Source organism: Aplidium turbinatum, chromosome 1 (assembly GCF_918807975.1).
Source record: "Aplidium turbinatum chromosome 1, kaAplTurb1.1, whole genome shotgun sequence".
Classification (NCBI taxonomy): Eukaryota; Metazoa; Chordata; class Ascidiacea; order Aplousobranchia; family Polyclinidae; genus Aplidium; species Aplidium turbinatum.
The window spans coordinates 51,681,454-51,704,583 of record NC_137472.1 but is presented as its reverse complement, the minus strand read 5'-3'; the positions used below and the strand labels follow the sequence as shown (position 1 = coordinate 51,704,583).

General features: G+C 36.5%; 1 protein-coding gene across 1 annotated transcript in view; it reads left to right on the top strand.

Moving 5' to 3' along the window:
• The window catches only part of LOC145766948 (transient receptor potential cation channel subfamily M member-like 2), a 54,298-nt gene that overhangs the window by 16,766 nt on the left and 14,402 nt on the right, over positions 1 to 23,130 (top strand). Inside the window, exons 4-22 of the mRNA XM_082578669.1 lie at positions 2,130 to 2,221; positions 6,145 to 6,213; positions 6,373 to 6,505; positions 7,378 to 7,439; positions 7,857 to 7,998; positions 8,450 to 8,611; positions 9,049 to 9,203; positions 11,219 to 11,388; positions 11,953 to 12,025; positions 12,788 to 12,946; positions 13,321 to 13,488; positions 13,730 to 13,901; positions 15,734 to 15,781; positions 15,985 to 16,118; positions 16,722 to 16,838; positions 17,210 to 17,304; positions 18,059 to 18,185; positions 18,508 to 18,691; positions 18,955 to 19,108. Of these exons, the coding sequence (XP_082434795.1) occupies positions 2,130 to 2,221; positions 6,145 to 6,213; positions 6,373 to 6,505; positions 7,378 to 7,439; positions 7,857 to 7,998; positions 8,450 to 8,611; positions 9,049 to 9,203; positions 11,219 to 11,388; positions 11,953 to 12,025; positions 12,788 to 12,946; positions 13,321 to 13,488; positions 13,730 to 13,901; positions 15,734 to 15,781; positions 15,985 to 16,118; positions 16,722 to 16,838; positions 17,210 to 17,304; positions 18,059 to 18,185; positions 18,508 to 18,691; positions 18,955 to 19,108 (2,416 nt within the window). The remainder of the gene's footprint in view (positions 1 to 2,129; positions 2,222 to 6,144; positions 6,214 to 6,372; positions 6,506 to 7,377; positions 7,440 to 7,856; positions 7,999 to 8,449; positions 8,612 to 9,048; positions 9,204 to 11,218; positions 11,389 to 11,952; positions 12,026 to 12,787; positions 12,947 to 13,320; positions 13,489 to 13,729; positions 13,902 to 15,733; positions 15,782 to 15,984; positions 16,119 to 16,721; positions 16,839 to 17,209; positions 17,305 to 18,058; positions 18,186 to 18,507; positions 18,692 to 18,954; positions 19,109 to 23,130) is intronic.

Sequence of the window (23,130 nt, the reverse complement as noted above, 5' to 3'; positions counted from 1 at the left end):
AAATGGTGCTTGTGTAAATATCGAACAAATGCTTGGAAAAGTTTTGTTATAGTTTGCGTGTCGACTGTCGACATCACATACTGGAACTTATTGCTGGTGCAACATTTAAAGAAGTGATGACATCATCTTCTGCACCAGAGATCCAGCTCTTCAAACGTTTTAAAGAGAAGTGAAATTTCATAGATCAAGAAAAGTGGCAAAATGCTTCTACGGATGATGTTGCAGATAATAGTGTAAAGGACGTTAGGGAAGAGCTAATAGAGTTCCTCATCAAAGCATTGACCATGAAATCGAAACCTCGTAATGATTATCGGGTGGTTATGGAGTTAGCATTGCTATTTCTTGGAGCTTTATCATCTCGAGAAACCCTGTTTCGAGCCACCGGTGTTAACCATCATGCACAGTGGATGGCTAAAGTCATTTATACATTCAAGGTATGGATGTTCCTGAGCCAGTTTCCTTTGACGTCCAGTGAAGAGAAAGGACTGCGTGATGTCTGCATTTTCTATTTCTGTATTCATGTCAAAGCGTGGGTTACTGCTCCACTTGCAGTGAAAGCACCAAATAATGATCTATGCCTTCTGAGGGTTATGCAACCACTAATAAGGCAATCTTTGTGGTGACGACAGTGAAGATGGCTCGCCATTTATGGTATCTCTCAAAAGAGTTGATTGGTCTTTCCCTTTTTGACGATGATGTTTTACCAAACATCAAGGACCAGATGGTAAAAGCAATGTTCCATAATGATAACAAAGAGGTCCCAGCAAAAAGAGTTACTGTGGCATTAGACAGCATCGACAGCAAAACATTGCAAACCTTTGCTACTTCTAATACACGATCACTGTTCCAAAAACTGAAGATTCCAGATTTTTTTCTTCAGCTGCCAGCAACACAGTGGGAAGGAAATGAAGATTACCAGACTGCCAGAGCTTTCTGCAAGTCACTTGTTGTAATAAATGACCATGCAGAAAGAGGCGTTGCCTTTGTGCAAAGCTTTTCTGGGCACTTGACAAAAGATGAAGATCAGCTACAGTATCTTTTGCAAGTTGTTTCTCGTAACCGCAAGGACTTTCCCCAGTCAGTTAAAAACACCTTAACTGGGCAACAATGAGTGGTTGGTCACCATGAAACCCCTGTTCTAAACAGATAATGCCCACTTTTGGGGTGGGAGACCCATTACAACCTTGTTTGTATACTGTTGAGGGAGCTGAATCCTGTTAAGTTACTAATTTTACATAGGTAAATTTGTAAAATTAAATTTTTTAAACTCAACCTTTTCCATATTACAATAAACGAAAAAAATTTAATAATTGAAAATATTTTTAATACAAATTTTGCCTTGTTTGAGTTTCTCTACTTATAGTGCTCACCATGCTGATGAACATGAACCCCAACACTTATATGTTTGCATTAAAAGTTTATTAAATACATCTATCTGAAATTTGATATTTTTTGTAAAAAAACATCTAAATTTCGGGGGCGGGGCAGGGGAACCCCTAAACATTAATATTTTAAAAAAATATTTCACACAAGGTGTTTTTATAGTAAATGGAAACTTTTAGGGGGGTAAGACTTGAAAGTTTCCGAAAAAAAGTTTTTGGGTTGTTTTTGAAGCGGTCTACTACCAATGCAGTGCTAATATATGTAATTATTACTGCTGTATACTGTATAGCTGCAGAAGACATACAGATATATCAGAGTTGCCAGTTTCTCTGTCTTCCTTCATAAGTATGCTAGTTTTGCAAGATTATTAATTTAATGATGATTCTCATTTGATGTGATCTAGAAGTAGCCTAAGTTTACTAATTTTATCACGCTACTTTGATGAGTAGTTTCATTGCATTCATTTTTTGTTATTTTGCTAATTTTTGGTAGTATTTTTTGTGTTATTGGTGAGAATTTGAAGAGTATCACTTAATACTGATTGGCATACTCAGAGCAGATGTCAAGAAATTAAAATCAATTGCTGTGGTGATGCAAATCACTGTTTCATCATCATCATTCGGTTTTGTTTTGTAATGTGCAGGTTTTGCGTTTTTTTATTACATTTATAGGCCCCACTAAGTAGTTTAGTATCACGCATTGAGAAAACGTTAAGTAGTAATTTGAGGAATTGTCGTAATTTCTAGGAGCATGGATAATGACAGCTGGAACTCATGTTGGAGTGATGAAAATGGTTGGAAGCGCCATTCATAAGCACACTACTGGTAAATTTAGTGAGGTAATGAAATACCTTCTAACTAACTGATTGTGTGCGATGTGCATGTACAGTTGTACACTACTTTGATTTACCATTTGCGAAACAAAACTTATACATACTTCAAAATGTACCATCATCATGTATGTTGGGTAATGGATTAAGGTGTGTCATATTTTTTGATTTTTAGAATCTGTATAAATATTCTCTCAGCTACCCCAACAAATGGTGCAAATCTATGCCTAGTACTGGGGAAAAAAGTTTTAGCAATATTGAAGTTTGTTTACCTACATCATTTTGCATCTGAAATTTCGAGAAAATTTGAAGTTTTTTCAATTTTTTTAAAAATTAAAAAAAATTGAAAAAACATTTAAAACACAGCAACACATTGTAAACCACGTAGATAATTGTTGCACAACTACAGAAACACAACAAGAGTTGGCAAAATGGATATTTAAATTGTTCCAAAACTGCCAAACTGGATCAACTTTGCTATGTCTTGTTTGGAATGATTTCTGGACATCAGCATACGGCTAACCTGCTGGGATTTGATGTACCCTTCCCTTCGTTCTTGTGTAAAAACAGTTGCTGCTGCTTCAGACACCATCTTTACACACCTCTCAACACTTTGTGTGTGGCTAGACCACATGGGATCGTCCATAGGAACAGCATAAAACTTTCTCAGTTCACTGCTTGTAAGAGAACATGTAAGAGGTGGCTCATAAGCCGATGCTTCCCACTTTATCATGTCTGAAATCTTAGTTGCATCGATATTAATCTCTTCCACCCGTCTCACTCGCACTGCTTCATTTCCGACTTTGCTTTCTCCTTCTCTTCTCAGTTCAATGATCTTGTTAACGGCCCAAACCCTTTCACTTTCATCCTGGGAACAAAGCATTGCCTGCAAAATTGTCTCGCTGAAGGCGTTCCAAGCTGATCTTTGCACTGCAGGAATGACCAGCTGCTGCACTTCGGTCTTTTGTTTTCTTGTCTGTTCTAGCATGAACAACAAATTGGCGGACCTTCTGTCCATTTATGTTTCACTTTAATATTAAACCAGTTAGGAAGATAGACCCCCATGATAAATTGAACAATGCTTTGAAGATTTTGTAGCTTTTTTCTCTTTAAATTATGCTTGAAAAGCCAAATTCGGCAGAATCGAAGAGCGGTAGTGAGCCAGCGAGCATGATTTACAGGGCCAATTTCCATGCGAGCGAGAGATGGTGAGAGGTTACCAGTTTTTATAGCTTCATGGATTTTGTATGCATAGCACTGATCTGTAGACAGATCTTTTATAATTTCTGGTTGAAGATTAAGAAGTGCTGGACCACAACTAATCGTGGGAAAACTTGGATTTATCTCCATCTCCGTCGCATCGTCTAACATCTTGCTTAGAGGTCCAGACCACTTGCTATCAGATACGGTCTTTCCATCAAGAGCAATTATAAGATGCCTCAAAGGCAGTTCTCCAGTGTGCAAATCGCAAACTATCCAAACCAATTTTCTGTTCAATTTAGTTTCCAAACAGTGCATTACTCCTCCTTTTCAACCTGTGTTTACTTTAGTTGAGTCACCGCCGACCGCCAGGATAGTTTTGTCCAATCCTCTTTCGACCAACCACTCGAATATCTTCTCAGCAATGATTTCAGCATGTTTCTTTTCTTTAGTTGCAGTATCTGGTATAAAATGAAATAAAAATTTTCCTCCTGGCTCACTACACACCGAGTAATGTTCCTCCTTTACCATTCCTGGGTACTTTTGGCTAGATCCTTCAACATAGAAATAAGAATTAGTATTGTCTATCCTTCCATCAAAAAACACACAGGAAATTCCTTCCGTTTTGATCTGCTCTTCAAGCTTAGATTCGATGCTTTTCATCACTTCTGTTTGTGCTCTTCTGAGCTTGTTATGGTCAATCACCTTAGATAGGTCATCCTTTGTTATAATCCCAGCATCCATCCAAGCTGCACTGGCTATTTCAGCTGCCTCTCGTAAGCCTGTGTTGTGTCGTAAACTAGCTAATTCAATGTTTGGTATTTTTTCTGTGTTATGCTTACGTCGCTTTATAGTAGAAGGCCCAGCAGAAGCTTCTGTAACAAATTCATTATCTTGTGGACTTTCGTTTGCTTGATAGTCATCTTGTTCTTCTTCTTGAGGTTCGAACATTTCATCCTTCTCTTCTAGTCTAAATTTTCTTTTCTCGCTGGCTTCCATCTTCCTTTTTTGATTTAAAGCACTTGCAATTTGTTTTCTTGTTTCAGGAACATCCTTATGAGACATTTGATGGGGCCCCTTGCTGCTATTTTTTTTCCTTTGTCCCTTGATGTACTCTAAATCCATAACTGGAATCTTGTGTTCACGGGTGCAAGTACAGAAAATATGAACCACTTTTTCACAACCCGAACCACATTGGCCTTCATCACATGTTTTTATAACACAGTTGCAATGAAGGATGTCAAACAATGAGTCTATGCTTCCTAGAAACTTTTGGCGTGCTTCGGTTTTTCCCTTACCACTTGCAATCTCATTTGCTCTTTTCCACAGTTTTTTTAACCGGTTCATAATGCTTTTTTCTGCAATAATGACAGGGAATTTGAATAGGCCATTAGCTTTTTGCCACTGAGCATACACCTGGTTGTAGATATCTGCAATGAGCTCATTCTGTGTATAATTTCTGCGATTAGTCTCACTTGTTTCTCGCAAAAAGAGACCCAGCTTCAGCACATCTCTGACAGTTGGAAGTTCTGATGGCAGCATCTTGCTGCCACATCCTATCATATTACTTAAATGACAGCTGGAAGCACTTCTTGTGTTAATAGCCATAATGACTGTTTCATTAAAACTGCAGTCAAGTTTTACTAACAGTAAAAATGATCTGGAAACTACAAAAACAAAACAATGACTAAACTTTATGCAGTAGCCTACCTGTAATAGCTTGTGCTTAGTATGTTACTTTGCATGGTAAACCTTAGCTGAATGCTTCGCTTAAGTTATAACATATATTGTATGAGCACTGTATATCTGGTTAAAACAATGCCTGATGAATCTAATCAAAAAGCGATCTGGATAAGCTTTGAATGACATTGCAGACATAGGCTACTGCAAAATTTAACAATCTTAGGCTACTAACTGATCACTGAACCCAGTGAACAGGTTAAACCAATCTGAACTAAAGCTGGCTTTTGTTAAATCAGCAATTTTCACATTGATTCTATACAATACATTGGTGTTGGATATTGCTAAATTATCTTTGAAAGCCTACTATTTCCTTGGTTTTTCATTCCCAAACAAACTGGAAAACCAGCATCCTTCAAGCTACCATTATCAAACAACCAGAGTTCATTATTGCATCACAAATGATTTGATGCACTTGGAGAAGTTGTTTTAATCACTTTATCACATATTTATCTTGTAAACTTTTGTTTATCACTTTATTGTTAATGTTGTTTTAGAATGTAATTATATCCTTTGATATTCTGCAAAACACAAGCATGTCAGGATCCTCATTGCCCTCAAATCAGAAAGTCAATAATGGAGATTATTCTTGGCTTTTTTTCAAAATTCACTGGTTTTTGACATTATTTACAAGAATGTTTTTGGAGGGTAGAGCCATTTAACCACATTTAGGAGGGAGAGTGTAACTATTTTGAGCCATACTGGAGTCAAAAAAGCTGAAAAAATTTGTTGGGTATCAAATTATAAAATCAAAAAAATTTTAAAAAAATGCAAATTTTGGCCAAAAATGAAGATTTTCAAGTGAAAATCGATGTAGGTAGACCTTCTTCAAATCCTTTCAAATTATCAGGACTTACTATTGTCATTAAAATATCACCTTTTTTAGCATAACCAATAAAAAATAAATTTTTGCAAAAGTATGACACACTCTAGTAATGGATATAACATGCCATGCATCAGCTTATCTTCAGCATGTTTTTATGTTCAACCAGATTGTTGCCTTTGGGATTTCGACATGGGGAATTGTTCACAACAGCCACAAACTGCAGGAAAAGCACGAGGTTGGTTGGACTTTTGCAAAATATCAGAATTGGTATCCCACCCTCCAATGTTGCTAAACTTTGTGGAAACAGAACATTTTTCATCAAATATCAATGTTTTAAAGAAAGGAATTTTTCTCCAAACGGTTTCAAATATGATCAAATGGAATTTTCATCCAGGTTGTTTCTTATGAATGTGAGGAGCCTAATTCTCTTGACAAAAATCACAGCCATTTCATATTGGTGGATGATGGTTTACAAGGAAGATTTAGTTCTGAGATAGGTTTTCGCACTAACTTGGAGCATTTCATCGGTAGGTAATATATTCTTGTATATGTTTTCCACACTATTGCTATCGTTGCGTTGCGTGTTTCTTGATTCTTATAGTTAGTTGTTTGATTAGTTAGTTACGGTAGTTACTTTCAAGAAGTTGAAATTTATTGTATTTTATAAATATTTGCAGATTCCTAATGAGGGCTTAAGTTAAGCCGAAAACGTTTGAATGTTAAACTATTTCTAAATATGTAAAAATATACTGTTGTAATGCTCAACCCTGTGGTATTGTTGTGTCTTGCCTGTGTGTGTACATGGTATAAAAAAGCTAACTCTCTCCTGAAGCTATATATAATATATTCATGGTTTGCTTCAAGTTTAAGCAAAGCTTTCATGAATCTAGGCCACTGTCTGCAGTTATGGACGCTCTTGGTTTACGCCGATTGAGCACTTTGCTGGAGACATCTTGCTGTTGCATCGCTCACTGCTTGCAGCTTGAGCACTTTGGCAAGGTTGGCAAAAGTACCAATTTTGTCGCCTTTTTAGGGATCACAAACTGGAAAATTGTCACGCCGGGTTTATAACTACGTTGTCATACCCAGTGTACCCACTGCACTGACGAGTCTGGAAGGCCGAAACAGTGTGCTACTGTCTGCAGTTAGTCTGACATTCATATATGAAGACTGAAGAGTCATATAATGCAGCAATAAAGCTTTTCATTAGTACTCCTGCTTTTGACTGTGAATAGTCTTGTAAAATACATTCTAGAATTCTCAAACTTGCCTAAAATTAAGGTGTAGTGTTTAGGACCCAAAACTGTTCAACAGCACTGCAAGTGTTTGTGCAACCCTCAGAGCATGAATTATTAAAATTACAAGATACCTCACCTAACTTTTTACTAATCTTTTACAGCATCAAGGCATAGAATTCAAGTTGTTTATGTGATGGTTGAAGGAGGACCTAGTGCTCTCAAAGTAACCATTTTGTCATTGTTTTAATTTCGTATTTTTAAAATGGTATTCTGCATGTTAGATTTAAGCGAAAAGAATTCATTTTTACTCCAAAAATGCGTACTTTTGGAAACTTTTAGTTAGTTATGTTTTATTGTACTTTGTATTTGAACTTCTATCACTAATGTGCAGCGGCATTGAAACGTGTGCTTTTTAATGCAATCAAGGCTTATCAATTCTTTTGCCCGAAGGTAGGTCACCATTCCCATTGTCAACAGTCAACACTTTGCAAGTCTCGCATTAAGCTTTCTCTAATCTCCATTGTTTCCTATTCATCTACGTCATTCACAGCAAAATGTTTCATTTTCTGAGTAAATCATAGACCAATTCAACTGTTGCAGAGACTTTGACATTCATACCGGTATATTTTAATTGTTTTAGACTGTCAGGAACGCCTTGCTTAATGGGTCTCGTGTTGTTGTAGTTGGTGGTTCTGGACAGTGGGCAAATATTTTAGCCACTATTTGCAGCGAAAACTTCTCCAACCCAGTTACTGAAACGGACATTTCAAAATTACTGTCTGGTTTGTATTTCCAACTTTGTTGATAGGAATGTTTTTTCCGAGCCATATTCAGTTGCAGTTTCACTGTGCAAGATAAATTATGTTAAAAACTAGACAACCTGCATTGTATGCTTTATAAAAGTACCCTGCAGCTTTACGGTACTGAGGTAACTGCTTGAACGTTGCTTCCTTAATTGCAGAAGAACCATGGATGCAGACTTGCTTCTTTGGAGTGATAGTGTGAAATTTTTTGCCGAAGCTTTCAGTTTTTTCAGTTTTAAAACAACCTACCCCAGCCAGTAAATCAGTCCTTTTTTACATTAATACTACGGTATGTCTCCTACAAAGGCGAGTCATTACAAAAAAGAGCCATTTAGCTGGCTGATTAATACACAAGAAAAAACGTCCCTTATCTTCGAAGCTTAAAAGGCAGCTTGCTGTGTGAAACCAACATTTTTTTGCATTTTAACAGAACAAGGGATGCCCTTTGGTGTATCAGCCAAAGACATTTCTCTGTGGACAAGCTGGGCGAAGGAATGCGCCTCGCATAAAAATCTTGTAAATATTTTCAGTCTTGAAAATATTGAAGACTTTCGCGATTTAGAAGTTGCCATCATGAAGGCTATATTAGCTGGTAAGAAAAACGTCCGTTAATTTTTCATGCCTAATGCGCCAAACTAAATTACCACGTATACATGTAATCTACCTAAAATTGTACAAATTCGGTGTGTGTTTTGAACAAAATTCAGCACTGTTTATGTGAAAAAAATGCAGTGTTTCAAGTATGATCATTTTGGAAGCATGTGTACTTTTGTGCATACTCCTGTATGACGATAGGATATTGAGCAATAGTTTTCCACAAGTCAATTTCCTTCAGCTTATTTGTACTCTCGGACTTTTGAAAAAATTATAAACATATTGCGCATACCTTTTGTGTACAATTGCATTTAATCTAAAGCGTAGTTATAACACAGTGTGGGCTGGTTGCTTTGGTTTGATTAGCTGCAAATTCACTTTAGGTTATCACAGTGGAGGTTATAGACATAGATTAAAACTTCTTAATTAATACAGGCAGTGCACAAAATGAGGAAAACGCGGTTGAAAGGCATCTTCAATTAGCAATGGATTTGAATCGACCCGATATTGCCAGTTCGGATATACTGACCGACCACATTGACATCAGCCAAAAAACACTTTTAAAATATTTTGAAAGGGCCTTAGTTGAGGTTTGGTGTTTATTTTTTGTCATGGTGATTGTTCAAAGTGTTTTTAAGTTCGCCTCGATAACTCAGTCCGTCTGGCGCTTGCCTTTCTCTACGAAAAGTGGTATTATCAAGCGGCGTTAAGTCGACTTCCGGGTGTGCGCTTGAGAAATGCATTTCAAGGACAGCTCTTCATTCAGTTGGAACTGCCAGAAGTAAGCTTGCAGAGAATCTTTTTTAGTCCTAGGTTGGAATCTCACAATCCACCAAGCCTATTAAAACAGAACTACTCAACGCTAACCGAAGCGAATGGTTTGGTTTTAAATCTTTATTCTCGGACTGACAAACCCTTGGTAGGTTATTCCTGGTAGTTTCGCGTACTTGTAGAGACTCTTGACGCAGGACCGGTTACCGAGATTGGCAGAGTGAAGTTTTTCGATTGTTGAAGTGTTGTTGCCGGGGAATTATTCCATTCACTAGGTGCCTCTGAATGGAGAGCAGTCCTGAAACCCGTTGCTCAACCAAACAACCCGAGAGTCGAACCAGCGCCGCGTGATTTTGAGCCGGTGCGTAACCACTGGGCTAACGGGGTGGACTAAATTAAAGCAAACATAGTTTCCTTTCTTCTAAAACCTTAACAGCCCCTTTCCATCTTGGTGGGATCCTTAAATGGTTTTTGTTTAAATAAAATTGCATGTAAACAAGAACCTTCTGAGAATCATATCCATAGGCGTATAGAAAAGTTAGTTTTTAGGTGTGCGAAAAATTTCTTGCCCAAATATAATTAAATGCGCCTAAATATTTTTTGTGACAAAGCATAGACCACCTGATTAAAAATTCCAGTGCTCCCAATAGTCTGGTGTACAGTAAATGTAATTTGTTAACGACCAGTATCTCACAAATAATGCAAAAGTACCATAGCAATACAAATAACTCAATACAAAAAAACGTTTCACATCAATAAGATAATGATAGGCCTTCATAATATTATACTTCAAAATATAAATTGTCATAATGATCTAAAATCTTAACAGGTTAAAAGTTATGTGTATAATTTTAAAAAGGAAACTAGTAGACTTCAAAGTTATACGTTTGAAGGATTACTTTCAATATTGCAGCACATTGGATTGGAATATATTTTTCATAAATTTTGTAAACATCTGGATATTTTCTGTTCAAGTTTTTCGAGCTCTTAATAAATTACACATTTATTTCTTCATTCCCACAATTTAAATCATGCTCAATTTTAGTGTTTTTATTAATTTTACATGCATTAAATTCAACATAAAAATATAATTTTGATTATTTTACCAAAAAAATCAAAACTAAGTTCAATCATTGAAATTTTTGAAACATGCTGAAAGTTCTTGCCCAAATTTTGCCAAATTTTCGACTCATTTTATACTTAGTGGCACGGTTGCATTTTATTTGACATTTGCATAACTAACTATTATTTAAGCAAAAAATAAAAATAAGTTCAATCTTAATGAAATTTTTGAAACATACTGAAAGTTCTTGCCCAAATGTTTATTACATTTTGCCAAATTTTTGACTAATTAAATAGTTTAGGGGCCCTGGCTCCTACGAATATGATTCTATAAATATGACGAATATGCACAATTACTTTTTGTTTCATTTTACTTTTTTAATTGTAACTTGTTTTACATTTTCTCATTACAACGTTTGTGTACTTTTGTTGTGCAGTACAAATTTCTCATGGAAAGCATTGAACTGCCAAGCTAAAAAACATAAAATCCATGACTACACTTTACTTGAAATAGCGTCTAAACCTCTCAACGCCACAATGTGAGCACTTACTGAACAAGCCCTTACATGTCTGCGCCTATAAGTCATGCTCTTGAGAAAAAAAAAGCTGTCAAAGTTTTTGGTAGAGCAGCATAGATTTGAAATAACTACCATTATATAACATTATAATACACAATATTTAACTATCCCATATCTAACATTATAATATATAACTACTATATATAACATTATATAGTATAATAAATAACTACCATAACATTTGTTGTTTTCAGGATAAATGCAGATTCGTGAAGTTATTTCTTGACCATGGATTAGAACTTCAATCTCGTTTCAATCGTGAAAAGATTCTTGAACTTTACAACAAAAAGCTTAAAGATCTACCATTTCGGCAGATCTTGAATTGGGATATTACGAAGGAATTGGAAGACGGCGATATTTTTCGGTAGCTTTTTATTCATTTATTAACTTCTTCCGATTATTCGGAAACTGACAGTTTTGAAAATGTATGACCAAAGGCCATGATATGACAAGAATGAATGATAACATAAGTGGCCATGTGGGGCGTGGGCGTTCACAGTAAAGAATTATGCGATCAAGGATGATGCTGTGAATTTTCGCATCTTAAGTCTTGTGATATTCTGAAAGCACGTAAGTTCTAATTTTACTTGTCCTTTCAATGAATTAGCCAGCATGTTTACAACTTGCTAGTGATCAAGGGCGGATCCAGCGAGTAGCTTGAATGGCGCGATTTCAACAACACATATAAATCCAACCGTGCAAAGACACTGTTAATAAAGTTATTTTTCAGTGTTTTAAGGGGAGCGATTTCCCCGCTCCCTGGATCCGCCATTGCCAGTAATAGGAGAGTAGGCAAACAAGTTTTTCGATATCCACTGTTTGGCATCTTGTCATCTGTTGTTTACTCAATATTAACCGCCGGCTGGGGCAACGGGCGTTATTTTTTTCTCAAATAACATGTTTTTTAGTGATCTACTTATTTTCGCAGATTATTGAAAGAACTTCTCGGTCCACTTTATAACTGCAAAGCATTCGACAGAGACACGCCACTGACTTCCCAGGTAGGCTTCGAAATGAAACCGGTGAAACCATCATATTGTAGGAGAATTTTCTCGATTTCAATCTATCTGCTAGGGCAGCGTCCCACTTGCTGAAGCTCACTGGATTTCCTTGTTTCCTCGACTTTTCTAGACATATAGTTTGGATATGAAACTTCTAGTTATCACGTTTTTTTTTGGACAACCATCAATCATTTTTACACATTCTTTTTGTGCTGAAGCTAGTAATTTTATCCTTTTAAAATAGCAAATGCAAGCACTTTTTGAATTAAGCCGATTCTCAGCAAACGCTAGTTGTTCTTTTCACCGTGCTGCAACATCTGGTGACGTTGTTGAAGCGACATGGAAAAACAACTTATGATAGCTCTATTTTCTTCTGTGCTGCTAGAGCCTGAGGAATTTAGTTTATTCAAAACGACGTTATGATGTTATTCAAATTTTAGGATCAGGTAATTTTAGGATCACATTTGGAATAGTTTGTTAAAGAGTTATAGTCTTTAGGTAGTACTGCATTTATCGTCAACTATAGTCTTTCTGAATATTCATAATAAAATGAAGCATGGAGAATGAAGTCTTGCGTACTATAGGCCCACTTAATCTCAGAGCTTCGAATGCGAACCTACAAAGCTTGGATGTAGTGTGGTTGGAGGTCATAAGTAATTGCAAAGAAGGAAATTTTTTGTCTCCACAAGCTTAAACAGTTATATAGTATACAATATGAAGCTTTCTTGTCAAATATAAAACAAGTCTACTGATATATTTCAGGGAGCATTGAGACATCTCTTCATATGGTGCATTCTCCAAAACAAAAAGGAATGTTCAAAACATTTGTGGGAAGCTATGCGAGAAGAAGAATTGCCAGCTTCCATCATCGCAAACCGATTGCTGACCAGTTTATCAAAAAAAGCACGTATCAAAGAAAAGGTTCTGTTACTAACACAGCAGTGACGTTTATACATTCAAGTTTTTGTGGTTATTTTGAACAAAGTTATGAAAACTGGTGGTCTATGGGCACAGATATTTTTTAATGTGATTTGGAATTATCTGCATTTTATAGCTAGTATTAGGTATGAATCTTAAAACAACAGGAGTATGTTCCTTTTTGTGAAAAGTTTGATCCTTCTGTTGAATGTTTGATGCAATAAGCGTTTGTTCATAAGCTTTTTGTACAGCACTTTTATAAATTTTATTTTTTTCATGTTTTCATTTGTCGATATTGATTAAATATGAAGCTGACAATTTAAAACAAGGGTTTATTTAAATTTTTTGCTTTAAATAATAATCTTTGGGAATTATAGAAGGAGGAACTTGTCGAGCACGCCAAGGTATACCAAAAGCATTCGTATGGTATTCTGGCGAAATGTTGCAGCAATAATCCCGAGAAAAGTACCAAGTTGCTGAAACGACGTCTAAACAACTGGGGAAACTTGACTTGCCTTCAAGTTGCTGTGGATTCTGGCGATGCTGTATGTATGATGAAATCCATTGTATTTTGATTACACTTCTCAAAGCACTGATGTAATGTCTACACAAGTTTACTTAGAAAAAATGTCGATATGACACAATGACATTGATCTTTGTCATGTTTGTCCCAGCCAGCTAAATCTTTCCTTTTTACGTTGGCGACTGTCTGCAGATGTTGAATCAATGTATAAAGAGCTGATTTTTTTATGTTAATTTCCTTCATTTTTCTTCATGATTTTGCAGAACTTCGTCTCTCAACTAGCCGTACAAATATTTCTGGACAACGTTTGGTTTGGGAAAATAAGCAAAGACGAACAGCGCAATTCGGTTCTACTGAGCATTGTCATATTCATATGCGCTTTCTTTCCTGTTTTGATTCCATATTTAATCAGCTTTTCTCAGGAAGAACCAGATAGTAGGTCCCCTTGTTGTCTTACAAATTTTGCAAGCCTGCGCATTGTATGAATAGAAATTACATTTGTGTTTTTTTTAGTATTCTACAAAAAAATGGTATTCTCTTGTAAATGCCTTAGAAGCCTTTTTTTTACTGCAAAGGTGTTGACACCACGTTGTGGTGTAAATCACCTAATTTTTTTGGGGGTATTTTTTGTTTACACTTTCGCGTGGTAAATGGCGCATTGCGGCACACTTCCTGTATGATGCCATACATTCAAAGAAGTATGGCTAATTGGTTAAGTAACCTCCAGTTTCTGGTCCCATACGAAATAACAGAAATGGCGCGGTATCGGTTACTGCATCTTCAGGTATGTTCCTAATTGCGAACAATTTTTATCTTCTACTTTAGACCAGGGGTCACCAACCTTTTTTTGCATGCGGGCCACTTTGGCACTAAGGAGAGCTGTGGCGGGCCGCACTAATAAAATTTTAGGTAGGTTGACTCTTATGCTAGAAATGGACGCATTTCGTACCCAGTATTCAGCGTTACATGTTGTTACTATTTATCTTAGAATACCGCAGCAACAAAATTAGTCGAACAACGCTTCTGCCAGGCCAAGCTCCTTTAACAACACTTTTGACTTCTTTTAACAATGTCTAATAAACGAGGCCACTTGTTTTGCGCACTTGTAGCGAGGCGAACGGTTTTATTAGAATATTCATCGCCAAGCAAGAGTGATGTTGTCACTTTGCTTCGCAAAAGATATCTTGCAATTAACAGTTTCAGTAACCAAAGAAATGTTTGACACATCGCAATACAGGCAACAACAGTAACCTGCTATGCTGCTAACATATCAGCGAAAAATTGGCTCCAATAACAGGGAGAAGCAAACTAGGCACCATGAAACAAACGCTTGTAGAAATCACCGAAAAAACGTTTCTATCGCAACTCATGAACGGTGTTCCCTCTAAAAAAGCAATGAGTTGGTTTTTCATCTTTTTGTGAGAGTCTATAAAACCATATGTCTTGATTATTAGACAACTGTCACTTGCGGTGCTTATCAGCATGGCAAGAATTGTTGATTAGCAACATTTTGCAGTACCAAACTAAATATTTTCATAATACAACCAGAAGTTGTCTTATGAAAATACAACCATAATACAACCAGAAGTAATTCAACCAACACCTGTCAGAAGATATTTCATTTTCTTGATACAACCAGAAAATGTCTTTAAATTTATATATAATATTTTGCCAATTTATTATAAATTGAATTGGCACACCGGCCTATTTTGCTAACAAAAACTTGCTTGAAGGGAACACTGCTCGTGAAACACAATAACGGTGAAACGCACACTAATGTTTACATGACACTTACAAACTTAAAATAAGCAACCCTATGCTCACAGACAATTTCGAAATTCAAAAACGGACGTTTTAGTCAACCACTGGGAGAGTGTGGCTGGACATTGCATTGGAATAACGTTGAGCGACCCCCACTTAGAACTACAATCTGAATGGTCGGTCGGTGGAATCGTATGCAAAGCGAAAATATGCTTCCCGGAAAGTATTTTTGGTTATACTTGTACGCTGATACCTTCCGCGGGCCGCAGCGATACAGCGTGACGGGCCGCATGCGGCCCGCGGGCCGCCATTTGGTGACCCCTGCTTTAGACCATATCGCCTGCTTTAGCTTATATGCCTGTGTGAATCTGCATTCCTTTCTCCTAGTATTTCGCTCGTGCATTGCCAAGAACATAAACAATAAACAATCAAAAGGTGTGCAACGAGAATATCGCTTGTAATTGCTATGGTGCCTGTCATGATGATTGTTTAATTTGATTTGGCAGAGAACAACAAAGAGCGGGGTGATATGGAAATTGGATCAATATTGTCAGGTACTGTACTGTTGGTATTTGGAGCTTTTCTAATCTCACCAATCAAACACCAAGAGCTGCTGAATAAAAGCAGCCGACTGTTTTCAAAGATTGTGCAGCAAATTTTGGCGGTTACACAATGTGTTCTGTTTTTTTTTTTTTTAATTGTGCCTGATTATGAATTGATAATGTATGCATAGGAATTTTTTCAATAACTGTTTCAGAGGAAAACTGTCTTTTACCGAATTCATGTGCAAATTCTTCAAACGAAGTTTGTCGCAAAGATTCTTTCAAGAAGATTTGTTCGTTCTACCAAGCTCCGATTGTGAAGTTCCATCTCACGATTTTGTCACATCTGGTACGGTTTCCGCGTGTTTCAAGAAAACTGCAGTTGTTACAATATAACAGTGGTTGCCGACCTTTGACATATTTACTATTGTATATTATATTCGATTACATGTTTCATTACCGTATACAATTTGTATCATTTATCACATGACTGTTACCGCAATACTTAGCTTCACTGCTGTGAGGAACTTTAGGTTGGATGTGTGAATGTGAGCACAAATAAGTGAATGTGACCTCAATTAAGTAAATGTAAGCACAATTAGGTGAATGTGAGAAGTGAATGTGAGCACAACTAAGTGAGCTTTACTCTCTGCCTGACTATACTTTCAATGGTATTGTAGATGAAACTCATCATTGATGGATCTCACGGCTGCGTTATTACGGTTTCCTGGACCAAGCAATTTCATGTTTTTATGGGTTAATTTTTCATGAATTAAACCAACTTATAGTTGAAGACGCTGATTTGTCTGGCCCGGTATGCTTCTTGACTATTTGGTCGACCTAGTCCTCCGACATGTCTGCCAATCTTGACTCTGTATACTAAGCGCAATTGTTACTTCAGGATATCTTTAACAAAACAAAATCATTTAGATTAGCACACTCTTATTTTCAGGTCTTTTTAACTCTCTTCGCATACATTCTGTTGTTCAACCTTTTCCCAACCATATCGATTTTTGAATATATTCTGTTAGCATGGGTCACTGTTCTAGTCGCTGATGAAATACGCCAGGTACGTAATTATGTCTACGGAAAGTATGGCTAGCACGGTGATTCTTACTGGGGAAACGTTAAATTACTTTCTATAAGGAGGTTGTCAAAAAACAAGTCTGACGTTTATTCTGTTCTGGCTCGAGTACCCAATCATTTGAGCATTTTCTATAGCATTGGAGCGCTTATGGTATATGTAAATTCACGTTTTGTTAAACTCCCTTTGATTGAAATATTAATCTTGTCATATTTGTAAGGTTTTTCAAAATTTTGGTTTTCTTAACGTTTCTTCTTGTCGCCAGATTACTTAATCAGCAACATAGTTAACTGGTGTACCACAAAACTCAATTCCAATTTATATTTTTGTGTTTGATAGTTAACGCCTTTTTTTAGATATTTGAAATCACCCCAGAGCATTGGATGTCTAGGTTTGGCAACAAGCTTGACGTCATTAGTTTCATTCTGTATTACTTTGGATTTGTTGTTCGGTGAGTTAAAACTTACTGTTGTTATTTTTTTTAGAGTCAGCTCGACCATCTTGCAAAACGGCTAGATTGTAAAAACGTGTCTTATTATTAAAATTTTATGATGCCACATTTTTTTAAAGCAATATTACGTAGTTTAGCCAAGTAAAATCTTCTGCTATAATTCTTTTTATCCTCTTCTGTGTTTTTAAACGTTTTGTGCTGTAATACAAGTACATAGATAAATGTGGTATTAGCATCAAAAACATGCAGTTAAGTTATCTTTCCCCATATCATCTTAATAAAATGTTAAAACAGTGGTATTTTAACATGAAATGAAATATATATAGTTTCAACGCAAATAATTCCTTGGTCTTGATTTCTTTCCGAATCAAGTTTCTTCGTGAAAACTTTGTTGTGTTTCGTTTTAAAATCCAATGACTTTTACTTTATCGTGTGCACAAAACGAAAATGAAACACATCAAAATCAAGAATCTCATAATCCAAAAAAGCCTTAAAATTCGAAGCTACCTGACTTGAGTACTGTACTTTAAAGATTTTTAGGGCTTCGGTTTGTTTGAAACAAAATTCTTTCGTGATTTCGTTTTGAGTAAGCTCATTGGTGAACAATGATGTTTCTTATCGATCTGGTTTTCATAGAGTTTTGTTTTACTGGCATTCTTACTGTTCAACTCACATTTAGATCACCGGATTCCTAAAACCATGTTTTCACATTGTAAGTCAAGGCGATGCCACAATAGGTATGTTGCTATTTTAGGTTTGCCAACGTGGATGCTGCGAGGGTGTTGCTGTCGCTTGCTTTCATTGTATTTTGCTTGCGAATTCTCAACGTGTTTTCGATTCACAAACAACTGGGCCCGAAACTTCTCATGGTTGGAAAAATGGTAAATATTGTGCTGCAACGTTAAATTACTGAATACCAAGTTAAGATTTTACTATAAAAAGGCTATTATTTCCGAATATTGTCATTTATGGTTATTGTATCTTTTTGAGTATATATAGGTAATTTATTTTGTTTTCGCCAGGTACCACAGTGTGGGTGTCTATTTAACATGCGCCTAAGTGGCGTATATCCGTTAGCTCTGCATTTGTGCCTTGTGTGAACATTGTTTAGACTTGATGGGATGATTACTTGGACTATGATCAAGTTCATAACTGTGGACTTATGCTTGCAGTGTGTTACATCACTCTTCACTTTGTTTCCAGCTGGAGGATTTGTTCTTTTTCATCTTCATCCTGCTCGTGTTCCTCATTGCTTATGGCGTCGCTAGCCAGGCACTTTTGTATCCGAATGAAACTGATGTTGGTCGTGTATTTGAGGGGATTCTAAGCAAACCATACTGGAACATCTACGGCGAGTTATTTCTTCCTGAAATTCTATTCAATCCGAGTAAGTCATTGTTTATTATCTTATTGTTTAAACGAATCACTTTTTTGTTTTTGTTCTATTTTAACAGTTCTATTTTAACAGTTCTATTTTAACAGTTCTGCAACAGTTCTATTTTAACATTTAACAGTTCTGCAACAGTTCTATTGTAGTTATCAACCAAATTTTATCTTGCTGTTATTTCCGAACCAAAGCAATTTTTACAGTGTCTGCCACATTTACGTTTACATGTGCTGCCACTCACTGTGTGTCATTGTATTTTAAAGCCGACGACGAATTTACATGCACAAACGACACTGCACTGATAGCTCAAGGACAGCGACCGTGTCCTTCACAAAACGTCATTGTGCCAATCATGTCAGCAGTGTATCTTCTGCTTGCCAATGTTCTATTGCTGAATCTGCTCATTGCCATGTTTAGGTAAGCGGAGCGTTTTATTTTTCTGTAGTAATCACGCTGGGGCTATAACTGCGAGGGCCGAAGGCGACTCTCCCTGACTGATGGAGAATTGTGATATTGACCCGTTAAATATTGCCTGCTAGACGTATGTTTATTTTCAATATCTTCCAAGCATTTGAATTGGCACTTGCTCCATTGATTCTCCTACTAATTTTCTGCATGCTCAGGAGTAGAGGTGGGCAATAGCTCGCTACTTTTTAGTAGCGGGAGCAGCGCTATACTTTTGTTAAACTTTTGAGTGCAGTAAGAACACTGATTTTTCCCCAATGTAGCGCATAGGCAGTAGGCACTACATTTGCTTCAGTCGTTCTTCCGCTACCCACTACCTTCCAATTTAAAGTGGAAAAAGGTGAATCGTTTTGAGGTTTTTGATGGAAACACCGAAGCATTAGAATTAAATTTTATCTATTTTTTTTCCTTAATGGCGTTATGGTAGTGTAAGCAAGTGTGGCACTGAAACGTGATTTCATTAGTTTGCAAGGTCATTTTGACTTTACAAGGTGCTTGAATAGAGCTTTCAGTGTCAACTCAAAAGTAGCGCATAGAAGTAGCGGTAGCGCGCGATACTTTTGATCTTTGATTGAAGTAGTGGGAGCGGGAGCGCCGCTCTTTTGGCATATTGTAGCGGTAACGATAGCGCGCTACTTTCAAAGTAACGGATGCCCACCATCTCTGGCGGGATACATTTAAAACTTATGCAATTTGTTTTGTATTTTACAAGCTTGAAAGCCAACAAAACTGAAGTTTGATGCATCTAATTTCATCTTTATCCGATTGCTGTCATTGTCAATATTCTTTTTACATTTTCTAGAAAACAGCCGCGGGCTTTCCCAAAGCAGCATTTCTATTCATACTCATTTCATTTCGAAACATCTTGACTGTAGATTTGTCGTACAGGAAGTAACTGGTGTTGTGTTGTCATCGTTGATTTGCATGCGCTTGTTTTTTTTTTGGCAATTTATTTGAAAATTCAATTTCTGCAACAGTTTCGTTTAATCTGGAAGTGAGCAGCTGCAGCTATTTTCTGCTAGCAATAACCAATCATCAACGAGCTTTGCAGCATTGCATGGCAATGATTTACAAGCATGAGAAATTAAAACTACTGTATTTGCATTCACAATGCAGAAACACTTTGTATTGTAAGCAAGTTCATATAGTAACCAACAGAATATACATAAATTGTTGCTTCTTGAGCATCCCGATAACATGTCGGCGTCGCACTGACTCTTGAGCGGTGGTCGGGCATCACTGGCTTCAGATTTATAAACTTTATATTTCCGTGTAAATATACACTGTCCTACCGGGCATTCGGGTCGGCCTTCAATGTAACGTAATATTCCTAAAAAAGTTCAGACATGTACTTCTAGACTACCTGTACTGGACACAGGTTTTTATTGAATACGCTAGTGGCCCCATGCGACGAAAATCGTAATTACCGAACAAACAACACCGCAGTACTGTTTTAGGTGTGAGTTATGTAGAATATAGCAAAGAGTTAGCTGCAAATGTTTGTTTATTAATTTTAGTACGTTAAGCAGCACAGAAAATTGCAATGCAACGTGAATTTAAGGAGAGGTGTGACATTGATGCAACACAAACAACAAGGTAGGCTACGCGGAACAATGTTAAAGAAAGTTATCACTGAATTATTCCCATCGCATTCTTGGCTGAAACTTTGTGCTGGTATCGCTTTAATTAATTTCTCAGTGTTCGAGGTACGATTCCACTGACGACGACGCCCAAAATATCGCTTGTCCGTTAATAGACATATACTACCAATATTGAACCAATTCAATAGCACATTGGTAAGCAGTTAAGCAAAAGTATAAAGTCACATCTCTGGTTGTTGTTAGTATCCATCACGCAACTTCGTAATTTTACGGCACGATGTTGGTCTACCGCTTTGCGATAGATCATGAACATAATTGGACATAAAACAATTAAAAAACTTGCAGATCATATTGATGATATCATAGATATCAGATACAACAGAATGATGTCAGAAAACTTTATAAGAGAAATAGCTTTGATCTTTCGTTCGTTCTGTAAAACTTGCTGTACAGAAATGAAATAATTGCCTCTACACATTTGACGATACCAACCAAATCTGGACTCTAAAGCATCTGATTGCAATTTTCCAAGCAAGACATAACTAAAACCAAGTTCAGACAGAAGGTATCTAGCAACCGCACAGAGAGCCAACGAAGTGTGTTTCAAAGCTAAACATGTTTCTTTTGATAAACAAGGCAGTCCACTTGAAGACCAAGTTTCAATAAATTTAGCAAATTTTTCAAGATAACACAACTTAAAATCATCACAACATAAAGTGGGATCTCGCAGTGGGTCTCTTTTGTGATGACCAATAGATGGTGTCTTTACATTAACAATTTTTCACATATTGAGAACAATAGTGATGAAGTCAGCAGTTCTGTTTCATTGTTTTCCTTCATTCGTGCTGGAGTACTGCAGGGCATTCATAGTGCTTTCATGAAAAATACAATTCGACAATTTCGCAGCTAAGCTTTTTCAATATTTTTGGGTTCAAGAACCTCTTTTGTCAATTTGTGTGCCAACTTGAGAGGTCGTTTTGATTCTGCAGCATACAAGTCACAAATGTCATCAAATCTAGCAGTTTTTATTATGTTAGAGTTGTCAATATCAGGAAAAGAAAATACTCTTCGATTATGCAAATTGTTGTAAATGTTTTTTAAATTATGCACTGAGTCGAACAATAAAAACAAAGGCTTTTTTGTGATTGGATGAGAAACAATCGGATTCAGAACACCTTCACACAAGACGTTTTTAAAGAACGTACGATTCTCAGGGTGATTGTCACAGCAGAGTGATACAACATTAATACAACAACAATTCTGCTAGCTATGTAAATTTCATCCAGCATGGGGTTGACATTAGACTCAAGTGAAGTCAACTCAGATCGCCGTGCTTTTAAATAATTAAGAGAAGCATTTTGAGTTGGTGTATCAAGTTTGTGAATGATACGACAAAGTGTTCTTTCTGAAGGCAAAATTAAAATTTCATTTTTTAAAAGAACTCTGTAAGTACTTGCACTTGTTGACCATACCAGATATGCAAAAACAGTGGTTAATCTAGAGTATTTTCGTCGGTTTGTAGAACCTCCAATAAGCTTCAGTTATGAAATTCATTCTTTTACAATCAGGAAAAAATGCTTCAAAAGAAGTTGTAAAATCATGAAGAACGTCATCAAAGCTAGTTGTGTGACAAGACGGTAATTGACATTTTAGGTCAGCAAGCAGGTTTGTGACTTCACTGAAACGACTTATTGTGCCATTTGCAATATTAACATTGTTCTTTCTTTTTTTACTACTCAAAAAGAACTCGTATGACAAATCAACAAAAATCCGCAACCCCATGCTTAAAGATGGAATTTCAGCAGTCATGTCAACAATACAAAGAAATAAAATGTCATTTTTCAACAACGCAGTAATTTCAGATGACATGGCTTGTTCTGTCTGTATTCACTCATATATGTCTTCAATATTGACCTCACCTGGTCTTTTTCTAAAAATAATTTGCTCATTTTCTCTACATTTTCAGTATCTTGTTTGTGTCTGACACTGGCAGAAGTAGTTTTGGATTGTTTGGGTGGTGGCTCACTGGACATGTAAGTTGGGCAGTGGGGAAGTAATGTTGGCAATCAGAATGCATCACTCCTTGTTTTCTGTAAAAGTGACAATACAAAAGCTATGCATCTCTTTTAAGATTAGAGTTTCATGATAGGCTAAACAACACATACCGGTACTCTATGAGTCAAAACATTCAATGGGAGGTCTCAATTTCATAATCAATAAGCCTAGGGCTGCATATAATTGGTAGGTCCAACATGATTAACACTACGTTTAACAGCCTACTAGGCCTATGTGAAGAAAATAAGATATGAGATAGCACAGCAACATAAATCTTAAAGGATAATTAACTAGAATTTATAATATTTATTTGTTCGA